General features: G+C 42.5%; 1 protein-coding gene across 1 annotated transcript in view; it reads right to left on the minus strand.

The window, feature by feature from the left end:
* The window catches only part of LOC115154008 (cadherin-18-like), a 242,751-nt gene that overhangs the window by 41,325 nt on the left and 178,012 nt on the right, over positions 1 to 23,414 (minus strand). The window contains exons 7-8 of the mRNA XM_029699766.1: positions 17,160 to 17,413; positions 10,557 to 10,693 (exon numbers count right to left, since the gene is read on the minus strand). Of these exons, the coding sequence (XP_029555626.1) occupies positions 10,557 to 10,693; positions 17,160 to 17,413 (391 nt within the window). The remainder of the gene's footprint in view (positions 1 to 10,556; positions 10,694 to 17,159; positions 17,414 to 23,414) is intronic.

The following is a 23,414-nucleotide window of genomic DNA, read 5'->3' on the forward strand; positions in this document are numbered from 1 at the left end:
TGCTTCTTTGAGTTCCCTGACATTACAGGACTCGTGACTTGTCTGAAGGTAACACATACAAACTAATGGAAGTATGGAGGTAGTTATATATGTGGGTTAAATATGTGTCCAAAAACACATATATCTTCAGCTATTTTGTATCTCTTAGATATAGGACAGACACATCAAAACTTTATTCCTTATGATTTCTTTTTTGACTGTGTTTTTTTGCCATTTATGAATGTGTTATTCAATGCATTTCTATGGGCGATAGTAGTAAAGGTCAAATTCAATATTTTATCAAATAGGCGACATGAATTGTAGTTCAGGCCGGTGAAATAAAGTAATGATGGACTGTTTTTTCTATTTGCTTATTTGAGCTGTTCTTGCCATAATATGGACTTGGTCTTTTACCAAATAGGGCTATCTTCTGTATACCACCCCTATCTTGTCACAACACAACTGATTGGCTCAAACACATTAAGAAGGAAAGAAATATCACAAATTAACAAGGCACACTTTTTAATTGAAATACATTCCAGGTGACTACCTCATGAACCTGGTTGAGAGAATGCCAAGCATGTGCAAAGCTATCATCAAGGCAAAGGGTGGCTACTTTGAAGAATCTCAAATATAAAATATATTTTCATTTGTTTAACACTTTTTTGGTTACTACACGATTCCATGTGTGTTATTTCATAGTTTTGATGTCTTTTCTATTATTATACAATGTAGAAAATAGTAAAAATAAAGTAAAAGTAGGTGTATCCAAACTTTTAACTGTACTATATATAAACAACAGCCTAAATGAAGGCTAATGTTGGTGGGTGGCAATTAGGAGCTTCTGTATGTATCCTGCATGGGGGGATGTGTGTGGCCTTTCCATTGTATTGGTCAAACTCTTACCTGCTCTATGATTTTAAGTTCAGGACTAGGCTCAATCTGTGTCTGGGAAAAATGGCCATTTTAAAGAAATCAGTCTTGATATAGAAACATATTTTTCACAATTTTGATGGGAAAAGTTTAAACATGCCCATTGTCCCTTTTGCATACTAAAAGAGAGGCAAAGAGATAAAGACAAATGTGTATGCAGCCTCCGCGTCAGTTGGTGAGGGATTGCCTAATTGTGAATTAGCCTGATAGGAATTCCTGAAGTCGTCGGGGCTCGAATTGATTTAATTAATTTACAACCTAATATTAAGAATTCAAAGAACAGTGGAACATTGACTAATTTGATAATTGATTATTTAATAGGAAATATAGCTAAGGACACAAATGTCTGACTGTTCCATTTAAACCAATGCTATAAATACGCAAATATTTGATTTATTGTATGTATAACTTTTTTTGCATTTTCTTACCAAACGGTGTTATATTTATAAATCATAATATCAGTCTATACTGTATATGATGTGCACATTTATTGTATAAGTTCCACAATGTCCTAGCAATAGAAAAACAAAATAGCCTAAACTTGAAGCATATCGATGTGGGTGTGAGAATATTTTTTTGTTAGTTATTGGTCAGATTTGGCATGTGCAAGTTGAGGTCATTAGCTAGGTTTCTATCCAATTGGTGATTTTCAAGTGAATATTCAAAAATGTGAATAAAACAATATGCACATTTTCCCACTGGAGATGTGCTTCCATCAAATTGACTTAATAGGATAATAATAGGCTGTGGGTGATGAGGTAGTGCACATAAAATGTTAAAATCAAATTGAACTCTACTAATGGTTTTGGCTCCGGCCAACAGCGTGCAGATACAATACTGGAGCTGCGAGGCTGTTGGCCAAAGCGCATTTATAGACTGATGAGATTATTATGGATAAATGGCAGCCAAACATCAATGTTTATGTCACCAGAATAGGTCTCTTGATATTTATTGGAAAGGAGCATCAAGTGCATCACCTTGCACTTTCACTACACTGTGAAGTTCATAATAACTTCCAGTGCCTTCAGAACGTATTCACAGCCCTTGACTTATTCCAAATGTTGTTGTCTTCCAGTCAATGTACAAAATTGCTTACATACTGTAGATTCTCAACCACCTAAACACAATACCCCATAATGACAAAGTGAAAACATATTTTTAGAAATATTTGCACATTTATTGAGAATGAAATAAAGAAATATCTCATTTACATAAGTATTTACGCCCCTGAATCAATACTTTGTAGCAGCACCTTTGGCAGTGATTACAGCTTTGAGTCTTTCTGGGTAAGTCTATAAGAGCTTTACTCACCTGGATGGTGCAACATTTACCCATTAGTCTTTTCAAAATTCTTCAAGCTCTGTCAAATTGGTTGGAGGTCATTGCTAGACAACCATTTTCAGATCTTGCCATGGATTTTCAAGCAGATTTAAAGTCAAATCTGTAATTTGCCCGCTCAGGAACATTCACTGTTGTAACGGTTGTCTTCATAAATGGACCAAGGCGCAGCAGGTATGTGAATACTGATGGTTTTTTATTACCAAAAAAAGAGTAAAGCATCCACTTGAAAAAACAATAAAGGTGACAACAGTAACAGTTTTACAGGCTATAAACGCAGTGCAAAAACAACCACCCACAACCCCAAAGAAAAACACACACACCTATATAGGACTTCCAATAAAAGGCAACTATACACACCTGCCTTCAATTGGAAGTCCCAATCATCCACACAAACATTCCCAACACAAACATGCCACGTCCTGACCCCAAAACTAAAACACTAGCTCCATCTGCTGGTCAGGACGTGACCGTACCCCCCCCCCTCAAGGTGCAGACCCCGGAATGCACCTACCAACAGAAAAACACCAACAAAAAACCCATAAACAATAACCCCTAAACAATAAGGGAGGGAAGGGAGGGTGGCTGCCGTCACCGACGGCACTGTGCTACACCCTCCCTCCCCAACCCACCTATCCTGGAGGTGGCTCAGGTGCAGGCCGTGGACCTCGCGCCACCTTCGGCGTCGCCCACTTTGATGGCACCGATAGCTGCGCCGGGCAGACGGGCCACTCGGGCTGACCCTGGCAGACGGACCACTCGGGCTGGACCGGAGGACAGGAGGGCCCCTCGGGCTGGGCCGGGGGACAGGAGGGCCCCTCGGGCTGGGCCGGGGGACAGGAGGGCCCCTCGGGGCTGGACCGGGGGACAGGAGGGCCCCTCGGGCTGGGCCGGAGGGCATGAGGGCCACTCGGGCTGGGCCGGAGGGCAGGAGGGCCACTCGGGCTGGGCCGGAGGGCAGGAGGGCCACTCGGGCTGGGCCGGAGGGCAGGAGGGCCACTCGGGCTGGGCCGGAGGGCAGGAGGGCCACTCGGGCTGGGCCGGAGGGCAGGAGGGCCACTCGGGCTGGGCCGGAGGGCAGGAGGGCCACTCGGGCTGGGCCGGAGGGCAGGAGGGCCACTCGGGCTGGGCCGGAGGGCAGGAGGGCCACTCGGGCTGGGCCGGAGGGCAGGAGGGCCACTCGGGCTGGGCCGGAGGGCAGGAGGGCCACTCGGGCTGGGCCGGAGGGCAGGAGGGCCACTCGGGCTGGGCCGGAGGGCAGGAGGGCCACTCGGGCTGGGCCGGAGGACAGGAGGGCCACTCGGGCTGGACCGGAGGACAGGAGGACCACTCTGGCAGATCCTGACAGGCAGGGCACCCTGGCAGATCAGGGCAGGCGGGCACCTCTGGCAGAACCGGGCAGTCGGGCCACCCTGGCAGAACCGGGCAGTCGGGCCACCCTGGCAGAACCGGGCAGTCGGGCCACCCTGGCAGAACCGGGCAGTCGGGCCACTCTGGCAGAACCGGGCAGTCGGGCCACCCTGCCAGAACCGGGCAGTCGGGCCACCCTGGCAGAACCGGGCAGTCGGGCCACTCTGGCAGTTCAGGGCAGTCTGGCCACTCTGGCAGTTCAGGGCAGTCTGGCCACTCTGGCAGTTCAGGGCAGTCTGGCCACTCTGGCAGTTCAGGGCAGTCTGGCCACTCTGGCAGTTCAGGGCAGTCTGGCCACTCTGGCAGTTCAGGGCAGTCTGGCCACTCTGGCAGTTCAGGGCAGTCTGGCCACTCTGGCAGTTCAGGGCAGTCTGGCGACTGTTGACTGGCGGGCAGCTCTGGTGACTGTTGACTGGCGGGCAGCTCTGGTGACTGTTGACTGGCGGGCAGCTCTGGTGACTGTTGACTGGCGGGCAGCTCTGGTGACTGTTGACTGGCGGGCAGCTCTGGTGACTGTTGACTGGCGAGGCTGGGCTGACACACTAGACTCCTGATGCGTGGGGCTGGTATTGGACGTGCCAGCCTGGAGACACGCACCTCCATGCTAGTGCGTCTAGCGGGAAACACCGGACCGAAAGGGCGCACTGGCGGTCTTGAGTGCAGGGTTGGCATCACCCCTTCCGGCTCGATGCACCCCTTGCCCTGGCACCTGCGGGGTGCTGGTACTGGGCGAACTGGGCTGTGCGTCCGTATAGGCGAGATGGTGCGTACCACAGCGTAACATGGCGCCCTCCACCTCATATGCACCTCCCTGTAGTCACGGGTAGCTGGCTTACGGCTCTTCCCTGGCCTGGCCAAGCTACCCGTCTGCCCCCCCAAAAGAAATTCTTGGGGGTGCCTCTCCGGCTTCCTCGCCAGCCGTGTTCCAGCATAACATTCATGTTGGTTCCTCTGTCCAGCTGCCTCCGCTCTCCTGAGTGCCTCCACCTGTTCCCATGGGAGGCGATCCCTTCCGGCTAGGATCTCTTCCCAGCTGTAGGCTCCCTTGCCGTCCAGGACGTCCTCCCATGTCCATTCCTCCCCTTTTCTCTCCTGTGGCTTCCTCCTCTTCTGCTGCTTGGTCCTTTGGTGGGTGGTTCTGTAACGGTTGTCTTCATAAATGGACCAAGGCGCAGCAGGTATGTGAATACTCATGGTTTTTTATTACCAAAAAAGAGTAAAGCATCCACTTGAAAAAACAATAAAGGTGACAACAGTAACAGTTTTACAGGCTATAAACGCAGTGCAAAAACAACCACCCACAACCCCAAAGAAAAAAACACACACACCTATATAGGACTTCCAATCAAAGGCAACTATACACACCTGCCTTCAATTGGAAGTCCCAATCATCCACACAAACATTCCCAACACAAACATGCCACGTCCTGACCCCAAAACTAAACCACTAGCTCCATCTGCTGGTCAGGACGTGACAACTGTCTTGTTGGTAAGCAACTCCATTGTAAATTTGGCCTTGTGTTTTTGGTTATTGTCCTGCTGAAAGGTGAATTTATCTTCCAGTGTCTGTTGGAAAGCAGACTGAACTAGGGTTTCCTCTAGGATTTTGCCTATGCTTAGCTCCATTACGTTTATTTTTTTATCCTGAAATACTCCCCAGTCTTTAACGATTACAAGCATACCCATAACACCACTATGCTTGAAAATATAGACAGTGCTACTTGGTAATATGTTTGGGGCAAATGCAATACAACACAACACTTTATATTCAGGACAAAAAGTGAATTGCTTCGCCACATTTTTTGCAGCATTACTTTAGTGCCTTGTTGCTACAATAACAGTGCCATGTTTTGGAATATTTTATTTTGCACAGGCTTCCTTTTTTTTCACTCTGTCAATTAGGTTAGTATTGTGGAGTAGCTACCATGTTGTTGATCCATTTTCAGTTTTCTTCTATCACAGCCATTAAACTTTGTAACTATTTTATAGTCCCCATTAGCCTCTTGGTGAAATCCCTGAGCGGTTTCCTTCCTATCCAGCAACTGAGTCAGGAAGGACACCTGTATTTCTATAGTGACTGGATGTATTGATGCACCATCCAAAGTGTAATAAATAACTTCACCATGCTCAAAAGGATTTTAAATGTCTGCTTTTTTTCTACCGATAGGTGCCCTTCTTTGCAAGGCATTGGAAAACCTCTCTGGTTTTTGTGGTTGAATCTGTGTTTAAACCCATTGAGGCAGGTAAGAAGGCAGGCAGGAAAAACATTTAAGAGAGTGGAATATAATAAGAGTACATATGGATTGCTGCAGAAGAATATTGAACATGACGAGAGTGAGGATGAATTAACTGCGTTGGCAAAGTTTCTGCCTCGTCCTGATGGTGATGAATATGTTTTTTTTGCCCAGTCGGAGTGACATTTTTGGAGAGAATGGATCCTTGCCTTCTGGCTGATCCATATGTGGTGTCAGGTTGAGTGGAAAAGAGGTCTGGGAATATTTGGTCGATGAAAGGGACTCAAAGTGGAATCATGTAGATTTTTGGCATTTCTGCCGTCCAGAGGGAGTGTGCGCTCCACACCATGTGACTGGGGACAAGATCTGTGACTTGCTTTCCTCTCCAGAGCAAGGCGCAGTTGAAAGGAATGATAACTGGAGAGATGTTAAATGTTGAGGAGGGTCAACCGAAGTTGAAGATTCCTGGTGTCTGTGATGCCCTCTGTTTGGTGCAACGCAGACACAGTGGAGAGTGTGGTGAAACAGAGAAGACACTTGTATGTACTACTGAGTTTTGATACAGAGTTTTAACCAGATAAAGTCAAGTAAGGATGTCAAATCAAATCAAAATTCTAATGTTATTTGGTGTTCTGAACAATAGTGTCCCATCCTCCGAGCCTGCTGGACAGGTGCAGGATCGAATATGACCAAAGTAGTGTAATAGTGATGAGTTTTTAATGGTGTAGGGTTAGTTGGTAGGGCAATTTGTTCACAAAGTGTAATGAATTCATATTACAGAATAGTAGGATGATAGACTGCCAATACAGTATGTGGCGGCATTCACCTAAACGTCCTCTCACTGTCAACTACATTTATTTTCAGCAAATTTAACGTGTAAATATTTGTATGAACATAACAAGATTCAACAACTGAGACACACTGAACAAGTTCCACACTCATGTGACTAACAGAAATGGAATAATGTGTCCCTGAACAAGGGGGGGGGGGGTCGAAATCAAAAGTAACATTCACTATCTGGTGAGGCAAACAGCTGTATTATCTCCTCCTCATGGACTGCATCAGATTTGCCAGTTCTTGCTGTGAGATGTTACCCCACTCTTCCACCAAGACACCTGCAAGTTCCCAGACATTTCTGGGGGGAATGGCCCTAGCCTTCACCCTCCGATCCAACAGGTCCCAGACGTGCTCAATGGGATTGAGATGACCATGGCAGAACACTGACATTCCTGTCTTGCAGGAAATCACACACAGAATGAGCAGTATGGCTGGGGGCATTGTCATACTGGAGGGTCATGTCAGGACGAGCCTGCAGGAAGGGTACCACATGAGGGAGGAGGATGTCTTCCCTGTAACGCACAGCATTGAGATTGCCTGCAATGACAACAAGCTCAGTCCGATGATGCTGTGACACACTGCCCCAGACCATGATGAACCCTTCACCTCCAAATCGATCCCGCTCCAGAGTACAGGCCTCGGTGTAACGCTCATTCCTTTGACAATTAACGCGAATCCGACCATCACCGCTGGTGAGACAAAACCGCAACTCGTCAGTGAAGGGCACTTTTTGCCAGTCCTGTCTGGTCCAGCAACGGTGGGTTTCTGCCCATAGGTGACATTGTTTCCAGTGATGTCTGGTGAGGACCTGCCTTACAACAGGCCTACATGCCCTCAGTCCATCCTCTCAGCCTATTGCGGACAGTCTGAGCACTGATGGAGGGATTGTGCATTCCTGGTGTAACTCGGACAGTTGTTGCCATCCTGTACCTGTCCCGCAGGCGTGATGTTCGGATGTACCGATCCTGGGCAGGTGTTGTTACACATGGTCTGTCCGTCCTGTCTCCCTGTAGTTCTGTCCTAGGCGTCTCACAGTACGGACATTGCAATTTATTGCCCTGGCCACATCTGCAGTCCTCATGCCTCCTTGCAGCATGCCTAGGGCACGTTAATGGATATGAGCATGGACCCTGGGCATCTTTCTTTTGGTGTTTTTCCGAGTCAGTAGAAAGGCCTCTTTAGTATCCTAAGTTTTCATAACTGTGACCTTAATTGCCTACTATAAGCTGTTAGTGTCTTAACGACCGTTCCACAGGTGCATGTTCATTAATTGTTTATGGTTCATTGAACAAGCATGGGAAATAGTGTTTTTAAACACTTTATAATGAAGATCTGTGAAGTTGTTTGGATTTATACGAATTATCTTTGAAAGACAGGGTCCTGAAAAAGGGACGTTTCTTTTTTTGCTGAGTTTATAACATTTGTATGCAGACCACCATAATGAAGAAGAAGAAGAAGAAGAAAAGTGGTCACTGAATTGTTTGATGATCATGAAAACGATGTAAACCATATGCCATGGCCGTCTCAGTCACCAGTTCTCAACCCAATTTAACACTTATGGGAGATTCTTGAACGGCGCCAGACAGAGTTTTCCACCACCATCAACAAAATATACAATTATTTAATTTCTTATGGAAGAATGGTATCGCATCCCTCCAGTAGTGTTCCAGATACTTATAGAATCTATGCCAAGGCGCATTGAAGCTGTTCTGGCTCGTGGTGGCCCAATGCCATAAGACACTTTATGTTGGTGTTTTCTTTATTTTGGCAGTTACCTGTAGATATCATCATGATACGTGCATCATCACCCCTTTGCAATGTTATGTCAGAGTCTTTGTGATACCATTGTGATACTGAAATAGTGCAGTTAAATGCTATGCTGTTAGATAGAATACTTTATATCATTATTCCAAATACTTGTATCATAAAGATGTTGATATAGTTACATCTTGACATGTAAATAATGTGGGTTTGTATGAGACATACTTATTTCAATCTCAACTATACACGATTATTTGTTGCGGCAAACGTCCCGCAAGTTTGGAAAATTTACTGTAAACTAAATAGTGAGTCACAAAATGTTGCCAGAAGATTGAAAATGTTTGCCACTATTGGTGAATTTGCAGCAAAACGTTAACAAAAATAATAGTTATTGCCACTTGAGGCAAACAGAGCGCCAGAGGTTTTTGTCTGGCAAACAATTCTCTCAAGATTCTATTTGAATCTGTGGCAAACCTGTGGCAACAATACTTATTGCCAGTAGTGGCAAACAGTTTACCAGAAGCCATTTCTGGTGAACACATGAGTTCCAAGAACAGTAACCGTTGACAAGCAGTCAGGGGGAGAAGAAAAATCTGTTGGAAAATGGAAACCACGCTAGCTAAAATACCCACCAGAGTTGTCCGGTGAGTGTAACTTATTAAACTTCCTAATAAACTTGCAAATTGTGTATGCCAATTAAGGCCTGGTTAGCAATGTCATGTTTTGTGGGATCGTTTGAAACACATCAGTTTCAATCTGTCAGCACCAATGACTGTCTAGTTAGCTAGCTAGTGTCTAGAGCTTAGATACTGGGTGGTAGGTAGCCTAGCTGCCAAAGTGAAAAATTTGCTGATGTGCCCTTGAGCAAGGTGCTTAACCCTAGTTTCTCTGGATAAAATGTAGCTAAAGTTAGCTGTCATTTCGCACAATTGATCAAAAGTATTTGGGTAATCGTTTTCTGTATACTAATGTTGTTTTGTTTTGTGGTTAATGTTTCAGTGCATGCATTACAATGCAAGTGGAACTAACTATATTTATGAGAATATAGAAGGGCATTGATGGCCAAAATGTCATGATTTTAATTATCATTTGACAAATAAAGCGTCAATATTTTAATTATGAGCGAGCGTTCCCCTATTCCTTCTAATTGACCAATAACTTAAACAATAATGGTTTAATTGTTCAATCTGAGACGGAGTACAGTACATTGCCTTTGTCAATCATCCGCTTTACCAGCAGTGAGCCTGAAGTGCTTAATTCTGTGGATGGGATATAAAGAAATTGAAGGCTGTTTAAAGTAATTTTTTTCAACACTTGAGGAGAAAACTTGCAATTCTTCATGACTCATGCATAATAATATACTTTTAAAGGCCAACATGGTATGGGAAATGTGATGTTTTTTCATTAAATGTGCTATGAATACACTGTTAAAAGCTTTTCCAAAACAACATCTCTATAGTTGTGCTTTTCATAAAAGAACAGCATTTTGGAAACGGTAACATAAATGACACATTAGACAACCAGAATTGAATTGCTTTATAATAGGTTATAAAACACAATCATTAATGGATCATGTGGTAACATCACAAATGGCAGCCTATTCCTTATTTAGTGCACTACTTTTGACCAGAGCCCTATGGAATAATGTGTCTTTTGGGTCACACACTGTGACTCATCAGCCCCACAGCAGTGATGTCAACAACTTCATAAGTCATTTATCACTCAATCACCTCCTTAAAACCACAACTAATCCCCTCATTTCAAAACCAACAGTGACATACACACCGATTCATATTGAATCATCTCCAAATCTGATGCAACCATCTAGGCATATACCTCAATACCATTAGTATATCATTATGTTTGTGTAAAGGCTAAAGGAAAGTTTAATAGCTTTGATGAGGTCAGAACAAGAAAATATGAATTGATTGACCCTTCAAACCTCTGTACGGCAGATTATATATTTTAAGTTTGAAGCTTCCCCTACCCTTTAGACACACACACAGACACACACATACAGACACACACCATGCTGCAGTAGGAATGGAAACCCTGGATACCTACCAACCTCCGAGGCCATCACAGTAATGTTGTGCCACGGCATGTCTTCCCGGTCCAGACTCTGGGTAGTCTTTATAACTCCGCTGTCCATGTCAATGTTAAAATACTTATCTCCGTGTTCACTGAGGTTGATGAAATACCTATTTTGAGAAATGGAGGGGGGAGAGGATAGTTTAAAAATGCATGAATACCGTTTCTGCACAGTCTAATAAAAATGTCATGCAGACCTGTGGAAATGGGAAATGCATCACGATGCAAAAACAAATTACCCTTGAAGGGTTGATGTCAAATGTATCCCTGTGTGCTATGGAGTCTACGGTCCACCGTTTACAGTACAGTGGGAGTGCATCCCAAATTGCACCCTATACCCTATTTAGTGCGCTACTTTTGACTAGGGCCCATAGGACTAGGGCTTACTATAAGATCAGGACCCATAGGACTGCGTCAATCTAAGTATCATAATACTTAGACCAAAATATGTCAGTTTAAGCTACAGATTTAATTTTTTTTTGCATGGGCTGTGTCTCAATCTGCCTATGTCCGCCTTCCGCATCTGCGGTCGAAGATGGCTGAGCTACAGCAGTGCAGTGATGTAAAGTACTTAACCCTTGTGTAGTCTTAACATTCTGTATACTCCCCATGTCCTAAGGGTAAACAATTACCCGCCTTCACTAAACCCCTAAAATAAAGCTGCTTAATTGAATTTTAAACCCCAAATCTATTTTGCATGAAGAAACAACCTGTCATTCATCCCAAACTTTGTGAATATCTGGGTTTTCCCCTCTTCACAATGCAGAAAGACTGCATTTAGTCAGTGGACACCACCTGTTTTTATTACAACACACCTGTCATAATTGTTTAGTAGAGGTTTATTATTATTATTGCTAAAGGTACTGCATAGGTGTAAACATACATTTTTTATTAGCAAGAGATAGCTCTTGTATAGCCTAAGAATGTTGCAGAAATGTGAAGAAAGTAGTTTTGAATGCATTTTATTGAAAGGAAACAATAACATTCTTGAACTGTTTTGGCAACATAGTGATATATTCTGTACAATGAGGAAATCAACTACAAAATACTAGTCTTCTCCCATTTTCTTAACCATGTCACCACCCACAAGGTGTATAAACAACAACAATAAATAAGAATAAAATAAGATAATAGATACAAACAAAAATGTGAAGAACATAAATCAATCAACTTTAATTAGCACATGTAGGACAGTATGCAAGTGTGTGTTCATGGACTTTGCAGATGTATTTCTCACATGTGCAGTACATAGTATTTGTTTTACAGTCCTTATCTGGGGGGAAAATTGGCATCTCCTCCTCTTGCCTGCCCCAACTGCAGCCTCAGGTGGATCAGGACAAGATTTAACCCCCTGTACAGCTTTCACAAGTGCTGCAGAGGCTGCTGTGCGGGGAGGTGCTCCCTTCTTTGAATGTGTGGGGTGCCTTTCCCAGCAACACCCTCCTCTTGTTCAGGTTATCAGGCATCCAGGTAGGGTTGATCTTGTTCCATATCACGAAGGCATTGTATGAGGACACATTAATGATGTTATGGAAGATGACCAGGGACCAGCGGGCAGTCATCCTCCTGCAGCTGTAAGTTCCAGTCACCTTGTCCAGGTTGTCCACACCTCCTTTGTTATGGTTGTAGTCCAGGATGATGGCTGGCTTCCTGTCCTCATGATCACTGATCTCAGCCATTTTGTGCGGTGTGCTCAGGAGGGCCACGTTCTTGTTCCTCTTTGGGAGGTAAGAAACTAGAGTGGTCGTGGGGGTGAAGGCAAATTTTGATGAGAAGGCCTCTCTCCCCCTTGTTGCGATGAGTGCAGGGGGAGCTCAAGCTTGTTCTTTCTAACTCTGCCAACCATGGTAATCTTCCTCTTCAGGAGCTGCTGGCTGAGTTCGATCAGTAGCACACATAATCTCAAATTCTCATTGTATGTGTGTGTGTCTTTGTGGTTTTTGTGGTGTATAAATGATTTTATAACTGCATGGTCAAAAAGGATCCTAAGACAGTCTTTGTACCCTGGTGGGGTACAGCTTTTATGGAAATATGAACAAAGGCGATGTTTCACTTTATCTAATGTTGTGGTCACTCAAATTTCAAGTTGAAAAATTATCATGTAGGGGGTTTTCTCTGTGTAAGGTTCTGTATTCATTTTCTTAGTCAACCTTGTGTTCTGTTTCATTGTGTTCTTGTACGTAGCCCTGTTTCATTGTGTTCTTGAACGTAGCCCTGTTTCATTGTGTTCTTGAACGTAGCCCTGTCTTTCATTTTTGTTCATTGATTTCACCTGTGTTAGTTACTCACCTGGTCTCATCAGATCCTTATTTAGTTCAGTTCATTCTGTTTGTGCTTTTGTGAGGTATTGTTCATTTTGACTACTAAGCCTTTTCCTAGCTCGTTTGTGAGAACCAGTTAGCGCCTTCAGTCCTAGTTTTGATTCACCTGCCTGTTTGCCTGCCTGTGACTACGATTCCTGCCTGCTGTGTAGGCGAAATTAACACCTGCCATGCTCTGCGCATGAATCTACACTTTTTTCTCCCTGAGCATTCATTGCACTCTGTTTTGACCCTTAAGACATCACAAGGGTTAAGTATACTTTAAAGTACTATTCCATTTTTGGGGGGTATCTGTACTGTACTATTTATTTTTTTAATTACATTTTTACTCCACTACATTCCGAAAATTAAATGTAGTTTTTACTCCATACTTTCTCCCTGACTCCCAAAATCAGTCATTACATTTTGAACGCATAGAAGGACAGGAAAATGGTCCAATTCACCCACTTATCAAGAGAAAATCCCTGGTCATCTCTATTTCCTCTGATCTGGCAGACTCACTAAACACAAATGCTTTGTTTTTAAATTATTTCTGAGTGTTGGAGTGTGCCCCTGACTATCCATATTTAAAAATATATATAATAATTAAATCATGTCATCTGGTTTGCTTAATATAAGGAATTAGAATTTTTTATACCTTTACTTTTGATACTTAGTAAGTATTTTTAAAACTAAATACTTTTACTCAAGTAGTATTTTACTGGGTGCATTCCACTTTTTTACTTGAGTCATGTTATATTAAGGTATTTTTACTCAATATGACGAATGGCAACTTTTTCAACCACTACAGTGGTGTTTGTCAGACCATGAGACATCCCAGAAATCAGTCTTCTCATGAAAACGTAGCGTCCGAACGGTTTGGCCTACAAACTAATATGGCCACTCTAACCTCTCTGTTTTGCTCTACAACCCCCATGGATCTCGTTTGAATGTAACCCATACAAATGAATGGAAGTATGGAGGTAGTTTTGTTGCAACACAAATCAGGGATTAAATGTGTATCCAAAAAACTAAAATGTCCTGAGCTTTCTTATATCTCCTCAATATAGGACAGACACTTCAAAACTGTATTGAGATTCCTTTTTTTTACTGTATTTTACTGCCATTTATGAATGTGTTATTCAATCCATTTCTATCGGCAAAAGTAGTTTTACATTTGACATTTGATTAATTTAGCAGACACTCTTATCCAGAGTGCATAGATTTTCATACCTTTTTCGTAGTAAAGGCCAAATTCAATATTTTATCAAATTATATATATTTGTATATTTATAATTAAAGGGGTCCTAAAATGTCAAATCAAATAGCTATATAATGCATGATAAGACCATTTTAAAACAATTCCATATGTTAGCCTATATTCAGTTTGTTTCCTAAAGATTTTTATTATGTATGAAATGAACACAATGTGTGGTTGGTAATTTATTTTTTAATGAACCATTTGCACGTCTAATTTAGTCTTGGTTCTTAGAACTAATATACATTGGCATGGAAAGAAAGCACTAATAGCAAGATGGAGAGAGGGGAAAAACAATAAAGCAAAGGATTGCATTCATTTGCTATAATTAATTAATTCTCGTAAGCGTAGCTTGCTTACAATTTTAGAAGGCACTCTCGGCAGAAATGCTGTCATGGTTTATTAAACGCTCATGTTTACGAGTGCACAAAGACTGAAAGAGAGATTTTAACAGCAAGGTTCAAGCGTTTGGTAATTACATGGGAGGAATCAAAAACAGAATGGGCGTTTGCATGATCATGTGATTCCATAAAACGTCTAAATAGTGAAATGTTTTTATGTGTGATATTTTGACAGCACAGAAAATGCCTAAACACAACCTCATATATCAATTGCTTGGTGTGGTGGGTTTTGCATCAGTCTATAAGATAACTGAATACGATGGCAAAAGTTACACTCTCCTGGTAAACTGAAATCCTCCAACAAAGTTTGCCTGCCAATTATTCACGTCAGTGTCCTGAAATAGATTCTAGTTACCTGTCCGAAATTATAATCAGTAACGGAACTTTTGGATTACCAAAACTCAGTAACTTAATCTGATTACTTTCAGTTACTTTCGGAATGCTTTCCCCTTAAAGAGATTCTCCAGTACTTTTGTATACTTTTTTTGCCAGTTGTTCTGAAAGTAGCACTGACGAGACAAAAGTGGTCCCCGAAAATTGCCTACTACCTCATATTTGTCCTGTCTTATCTGGTGTGTCTCTCTCTCTTTCTCTCTCTCTCTGTTTGCTGTGTGTGCATCTTACTAGCTGTGACTCAAATGGCGAGGGGCTGAAGCTCATTGGCTAGAACTCGAATTGCTAGGGGGCTGGCCGACGTATGGGAAAATGTAGGAAAAATGGCACCAAACAGCTTCCATGAAACAGTTGCTTTCAAACAGATCCTTTCAAATAACCATACAGTTTTTTTTATTAAGGGAAGCCATATTATATACTTAAAATTCCATAGGTGTTATTATTGTGTTAGGTGACATGTTTAATCAAGTGAGCTTCCTCTGGAACAGCTGCAGTTCCCTGAGGAGAGAATTGAAAATCATTGATTGATTTAGTCAACCATTCTCAATTGTTCTCAATTGACTCAAAGTCTTTTACAAGACAGTCACTGGCCATAGTATAGAATGGCATAAAACAACACGTTAGATGAACTGGAATGACACTCACTCACGGTTGCACAAAAAGAGCCGCCCCAAAATATTCTAATGAGCTGCCTCCCCTACCTTAAATTATGACTAAAAGAGCAAAGTACCCTTTGGTGAACTGTAAAGAACCATCAAAGAACTCAAAGGGTTATTTGAGTCATTATGATTCCACATAGAACCATCACCCTTCCCAAAGAACCCTTGAGGAACCCTCATTTTATTTTAGTGTGTACATTTTTTTTTTTTTTGTAATCAGATATCTCCCCAACCCTGAGTCATGCATAGGGCTTTATTTAAAATATGTTAGCACTATTACAGAAGACCATTTACAGTGCACTACGAGTGTGACACAGGTTATTACTCTCTGTAACTGTTATGGAGTTGCTAGAGAACTCTCATCATGGATGTGTCAGATCAGACAGCACCTTGGTCCTCAGAGGGACTTGAAGATTTTGCTGTGATGATTATGACTCACCACCTTGTTCGGCAATTAAAATGTGTCAATAACAAAGGGACCTGAAATGATCTTAAAAAAATCTAACTAATGGCCTTATTTCTTCGTATCTTGAGGGAACATAAATGATACATGAGGTAAAAGCAGCATCAGAGAGAGAGAGAGAGAGAGAGAGACTGCGATCTGTCTCCAACAGCAAACCGTCAACCACCAACTCAAGGAATATTATTTTGTGCCATTTTTCTTTTTCTCAGTTCAAATGGATTTTATTCAAACCTTTCCCATTGTCTCTTCCTTTCTGGTGGTGAACAGTGAGACAGAGAGCTCTATGAATTAGACGAGGGGGAGGTATCCCACCAGGACCCTTTCATATGCAGATTTCCTTTTGTTTAATATAAATCCCTTTCAAATATCTTAAGCTGTTGATTCACAATAAGAATCTTGTTTAAAAATGTCAGACTCCGTCAGCATCTCTATCACTCCTTGAACATGTTTTATAGATGCATCTTTCTTCATAAAGGGTCTGGCTAGCCAGCCTGTCTTTTGCAGACATGGCGGAAAGAGATATGGCCACAATAACATGTGAAGGGACTGCGGTTCAGTGCTTAATACAATTGCGGAATTCCATATGTACATCGTGGTGTTTCACCAAACCAAGATCATATATCATGTAATAGGGACTATTAGATTGCAATCTATTGGGGTATGGATAATGTACTGTATCTGATATGAGGTTATGACGCAATTCCCTCTTCATTTCTTGGAATGTGAAAATGAATACAAGGTTTGTATAGACTGAACGGCCCTAAGCTTTTAGACATGATAATTGGAGCCCATGCCGTGCAAACTAGGAAAGCTGATTCCTATTAGGACACTTGAAGGGTTGTATGTTTTTTAAAATCATGTTAATATTACCATATCTTTGCACGTGAGCATACATGCATATTATGTGTTGTCTAGTAGAGCCCATTTGCTGCTTTTTAATTTATAGTCATAACAACAAAACATTTTCCTGACCAGACTGGAGAATCATGTTTGAACACAAAACAAGGAGTGGCACATGATTAGCCTAGTTCTGGATCCTGTACTACCCAGGCTTAGGGATGAGGTGATGCAGACAGAGAATAGATTGTCTCCAAGCTCTTACCTGACAGGACTGTTTTTGCTGTCTGGATCCCGGGCTGTTACAGCCCCCACCTCTGTACCAATATGAGCGTTTTCATAAACATCCATGATGTAATAATCCATAGAGAATACAGGAGGCTCGTCCACATCTCCCACAGTGATCTTTAGGGTGGCAGTGTCTTTGAAAGGACCAAGGTAGGAAAAACGAGGTTCCACGTGGGTATTCACTCCTTCAATGTGAAGGGTGTAGGTCTTCTTCCTCTCATAGTTCAGTGGCTGTATGTCCAGGAAAAAGGCACCAGGAAAACATGCAGGATTAGGAACATACTTCATTCCACTTGTGTACCACCTACTAAAGTACTACGTTACAACATGTTAACCCAATGTGTCCCACAGCAACGCTAGCACGTTTTAAACATAGTGGGTTGTACCAATGGGTTAGTCTATTTCTTCTGTATCAATAGATATCAACCATTAGTATGTGTGATTCATGGGGTCTGAGCTAGAGCAGTGTTTGTAAGACCGAATGGTCTGAGGTTTAAACTATTAGCTCTATCGATGAAAAGCTGATATGCTCACGAACACGCATATGGAACATTTGCTCTAAGACACTCACAAGCTATACAAGTGTTGTTCTAAGGTAAGGGGTTCTTCTACAAAGAAGATCATTAGAAATCCCATGACATATTGTCAATAATACTGTAATAAGCGCACATAGTTGCTGTCACAAACTCCATACAATTGTCCCTGACTAGTTGCATATTCACTTCACAGCGAGCAAACAATTTCTGTACAGCATTTATATGAATTCATTTTTATCAGGTTTTTGCTCTGGCAAAACATTTTAATTGACATTTGTAAAGTGTTTTTCCATTCCATTTAAGTGTGAGGCCAAATACAGGGGCTGGACATGCAGATAAATAAAAGTCAGATAAATGAAAAGCCAATCTTTGCTGGGGTCTCGTGAGAGATAGGGTTAATACAGCTGTTCCCAAACTAGGGTACGTGACCCCAAGTTTCCAAGACCACAGTGTTCTCCATCATTGGGAAATGGAAAAAGAATGGAACTACCCAGACTCTGCATAGAGCTGGCTGTCCTACCAAACTGACCAAACGGGCAAGGAGGATGTTGGTCAGAAAGGTGACCAAGAACCCAATCACTAGTGACAGAAATACAGAGTTCCTTTGCTGAGATGGGAGAACCTGCCAGAAGGACAACAAACTCTACACCAGTGGTTCCCAAACTAGGGTTTGCGACCCCACGTAGGTTCATGTAATATGAAAATGGAGTAGCTGGAGAATTTCTACAAAACAATAAATAACAATAAATATATACACACATACATATATCCTAGCCGCAAGACATTAAAAACTGTAATATCTTATGTTTCACCAAGTCGTGGCTGAAAGATGACATGAATAACATACAGCTGGCTTGTTATACACTGTACCGGCAGGATAGCACAGTAGCCTCTGGTAAGACAAGGGTTGGTGGTCTATGTATATTTGTAAACAAAAGCTGTTGCACGATATCTAAGGAATGCTCAAGGTTTTGCTCGCCTGAGGTAGAGTATCTCATGATAAGCTGTAGACCACACTATCTACCTAGAGAGTTTTCATCTATATTCTATGTAGCTGTCTTTTTACCACCACAAACTGATGCTGGCACTACGACCACACTCAATGAGCTGTAAACGGCCAAAAGCAAACAGGAAAACGCTCATCCAGATCTCCTAGTAGCCGGGGACTTTAATGCAGGGAAACTTAAATCCGTCTTACCTAATTTCTACCAGCATGTTAATTGTGCAACCAGAGGGAAAATAAACTCTAGACCACCTTTACTCCAAAACAGAGACGGGTACAACGCTCTCCCTCACCCTCCATTTGTCAACTCTGACCATAATTCTAACCTCCTGATTCCTGCTTACGAGCAAAAATTAAAGCAGGAAGCACCAGTGACTCGGTCAATAAAAAAGTGGTCAGATGAAGCAGACACTAAGCTACAGGACTATTTTGCTAGCACAGACTGGAATATGTTCCGGGATTCTTCCGATGGCATTGAAGAGTACACCACATCAAGAAGTGCATCGATGACATCATCACCACAGTGACTGTACGTATACACCCCAACCAGAAGCCATGGATTACAGGCAACATCTGCACTGCGCTAAAGGGTAGAGCTGCCACTTTCAAGGAGTGGGACTCTAAACCGTAAACTTAGAAGAAATCCCGCTATGCCCTCCAATGAACCATCAAACAGGCAAAGTGTCAATAGAGGACTAAGATCGAATCGTACTAGACCGGCTCCGACGCTATGGCAGGGCTTGCAAACAATTACAGACTACAAAGGGAAGCAAAGCCAAGAGCTGCCCAGTGACACGAGCCAACCAGACGAGGTACATTTATTCTATACTCGCTTTGAGGCAAGTAACACTGAAAAATGCATGAGAGCATCACCTGTTCTGGACAACTGTGATCACACTCTCTGTGGCTGATGTGAGTAAGACCTTTAAACTGGTCAAAAATCATAAGGCCGCAGGGCCAGACGGATTACCAAGACGTGTACTCCGAGCATGCCCTAACCAACTGGCAAGTGTCTTCATTGATATTTTCAACCTCTCCCTGTCCGAGTCTGTAATACCAACATGTTTCAAGCAGACCACCATAGTCCCTGTGCCCAAGAACACTAAGGTGACCTGACTAAATGACTACCGGCCCATAGGGCTCACGTCTGTAACCTTGAAGTGCTTTGAAAGGCTGGTCATGGCTCACATCAACACCATTATCCCAGAAACCCTAGACACACTCCAATTTGCATACCACCCCAACAGATCCAAAGATGATGCAATCTCTATTACTCTCCACACTGCCCTTTCACACCTGGACAAAAGGAACACCTACAACTGGCAAGTTGAAGTCGGAAGTTGGAAGTTTACATACACCTTAGCCAAATACATTTAAACTCAGTTTTTCACAATTCTTGACATTTGATCCTAGTAAAAGTCCCCTGTCTTAGGTCAATTAGGATCACCACTTTATTTTAAGAATGTGAAATGTCAGAATAATAGTAGAGAGAATGATTTATTTCAGCTTTTATTTTTTTCATCACATTCCCAGTGGGTCAGAAGTTTACATACACTCAATTAGTATTTGGTAGCATTGCCTTTTAAATTGTTTAACTTCGGTCAAACGTTTCAGGTAGCCTTCCACAAACTTCACACAATAAGTTGGGTGAATTTTGGTAGTGGCTTTTTCCTTCCTGAGTGGTTTTTTAGCTTAGGTCTATATAGGACTCGTTTTACTGTGGATATAGATGCTTTGTACCTGTTTCCTCCAGCATCTTCACAAGGTCCTTTGCTGTTGTTCTGGGATTGATTTGCACTTTTTACACCAAAGTACGTTCATCTCTAGGAAACAGAACGCGTCTCCTTCCTGAGCGGTATGACGGCTGCGTGGTGCCATGGTGTTTATACTTGCGTACTATTGTTTGTACAGAGGAACGTGGTACTTTCAAGCATTTGGAAATTGCTCCCAAGGATGAACCAGACTTGTGGAGGTCTACAATTTTCTTTCTGAGGTCTTGGCTGATTTCTTTTGATTTTCCGATGATGTCAAGCAAAGAGGCACTGAGTTTGACGGTAGGCTTTGAAATACATCCTCAAGTACACCTCCAATTGACTCAAATTATTTCAATTAGCCTATCAGAAGCTTCTAAAGCCATGACATCTTTCTGGAATTTTCCAAGCTGTTTAAAGGCATAGTCAACTTAGTGTATGTAAACCTCTGACCCACTGGAATTGTGATACAGTGAATTCTAAGTTAAATAATCTGTCTGTAAATAATTGTTGGTAAAATTACTTGTGTCATGAACAAAGTAGATGTCCTAATCGACATGCCAACACTATAGTTTCTTAACAAGAAATTTGTGGAGTGGTTAAAAAACAAGTTTTAATGACTCCAACTTAAGCGTATGTAAACTTCCGACTTCAACTGCATGTGAGAATGCTATTCATTGACGACAGCTCAGCGTTCAACACCATAGAGCCCTCAAAGCTCATCACTAAGTTAAGGACCCTGGGAATAAACACCTCCCTCTTCAACTGGATCCTGGACTTCCTGACGGGTCACCCCCAGGTGGTAAGGGTAGGTAACAACACTTCTGCCACGCTGACCAACAACACTGGGGCCCCTCAGGGTTGTGTGCTCAGTCCCCTCCTGTACTCCCTGTTCACTCATGACTGCACGGTCAGGCACGACTCCAACACCATAATTAAGTTAGGTGATGAAACAACAGTGATAGGCCTGATCACAGACAACGTTGAGATAGCCTATAGCGAGGAGGTCAGAGACCTGACTGTGTGGTGCAAGGACAACAACCTCTCCCTCAACGTGTTCAAGACAAAGGAGATGATTGTGGAAGACCAAGAACGCCCCCATTCTCATCGATGGGGGGCGTGTAGTGAAGCAGGTTGAGAGCTTCAAGTTCTTTGGCATCCACATCACCAACAAACTAACATGGTCCAAGCACACCAAGACAGTTGTGAAGAGGGCACAACAAAACCTATTCCCCCTCAGGAGACTGGAATGATTTGGCATGGTCCTCAGATCCTCAAAATCTTCTACAGCTGCACCATCGAGAGCATGCTGACGGGTTGCATCACTGCCTGGTATGGCAACTGCTCGGCCTCCGACTGCAAGGCACTACAGAGGGTAGTGCGTACGGCCCAGTACATCACTGGGGCCAAGCTTCCTGCCATCCAGGACCTCTATACCAGGCGGTGTCAGAGGAAGGCCCTGAAAATTGTCAAAGACTCCAGCCACCCAAGTCATAGACTGTTCTCTCTGCTACCGCACGGCAAGCGGTACCGGAGCACCAAGTCTAGGTCCAAGAGGCGTCTAAACAGCTTCTGCCTCCAATCCATAAGACTCCTGAACATCTAATCAAATGGCTACCCAGACTATTTGCATTGCCCCCCCTCTTTTACGATGCTGCTACTCTCTGTTATTATCTATGCATAGTCACTTTAATAACTCTACCTACATGTAGATACTACGTCAATTACCTCAACTACCCGGTACCCCCGCACATTGACTCTGTACCGGTACCCCCTGTATATAGCCTCGCTACTGTTATTTTACTGCTGCTCTTTATAGATTTGTTACTTTTATTTCTATTTTTTTAGGTATTTTTTTGTAAAACTGCATTGTTTGTTAAAAGGGCTTGTAACTAAGCATTTCATTGAAAGGTCTACCTGTTGTATACTTGTTGCATTTTGCGCATGTGACAAATAAAATTAGATTTGATTTTAATAATCTAAAACCTAAAATATATTTGATTTGTTTAACACTTTTTTGGTTACTACATGATTCCATATGTGTTATTTCCTAGTTTTGATGTCTTCACTATTATTCTACAATGTAGAAAATAGTAAAAATAAAGAAAAACCCTTGAATGAGTAGGTGTGTCCAAACTTTTGACTGGTACTGTATATTAGAATTGTTTTTGTATCTCAAAATCTTGCAATGTGTTTAACCTTAAAAATATAAATTAAAATAAAATTCAACCAGAGAGTTCCCTTAGATCATGGGAAAAGGCTACACTTGACCGTTGCACTTGAATCATTCCCACGGTGAATAGCTAGGACTGCTATGAAATGACACACTATTGCAGCGACTTTGATTTAAGCGGACGCAATTGAAATGGTGAACACAATGTGTGGAGCGGCAGAGGCACAGAAACTCACATCAATACCTATGTCATATAACACAGTTAAACAAATAATTGTAGCAATTTCTAGCATTGAAGAGGAAACTGCCTGAATAACTCAAAAACAAACCAGATTATGCTCTCCAAATAGACATTAGCTATAAGGGCAGAGAGGCCCATGCATTGACTTTTGTTCACTATAAATGACGGGGGATGCTATTTACAAGGACATATTGTTCTGTCTCACGATTCCCGAGCATGAAACGGCACAGGGGATGTTCAGTGTGCTGTGTGGCTATATTGACGATAAGCAGATTCCATGGGATCGAATGGTGGGCTTTTGCAGAGATGGGTCTCCATCTATGGCGGGACAGTGGGCAAGCCTCTGCACTCTAGTTATGAATGTGTCTCCCTCTGCCATATGGACACATTGTATGATACACCGAGACCAACTGCCGGCAAAAGAACTGAGCACAGAATGCGGAGATATACTGCAGCAGGAATACATCACCTAGAATACATCACAATCAAAGAGGGAAATCTCTATGGAATGGTACTGCTTGACCTACA

Source organism: Salmo trutta, chromosome 2 (genome assembly GCF_901001165.1).
Source record: "Salmo trutta chromosome 2, fSalTru1.1, whole genome shotgun sequence".
Lineage (NCBI taxonomy): Eukaryota > Metazoa > Chordata > Actinopteri > Salmoniformes > Salmonidae > Salmo > Salmo trutta.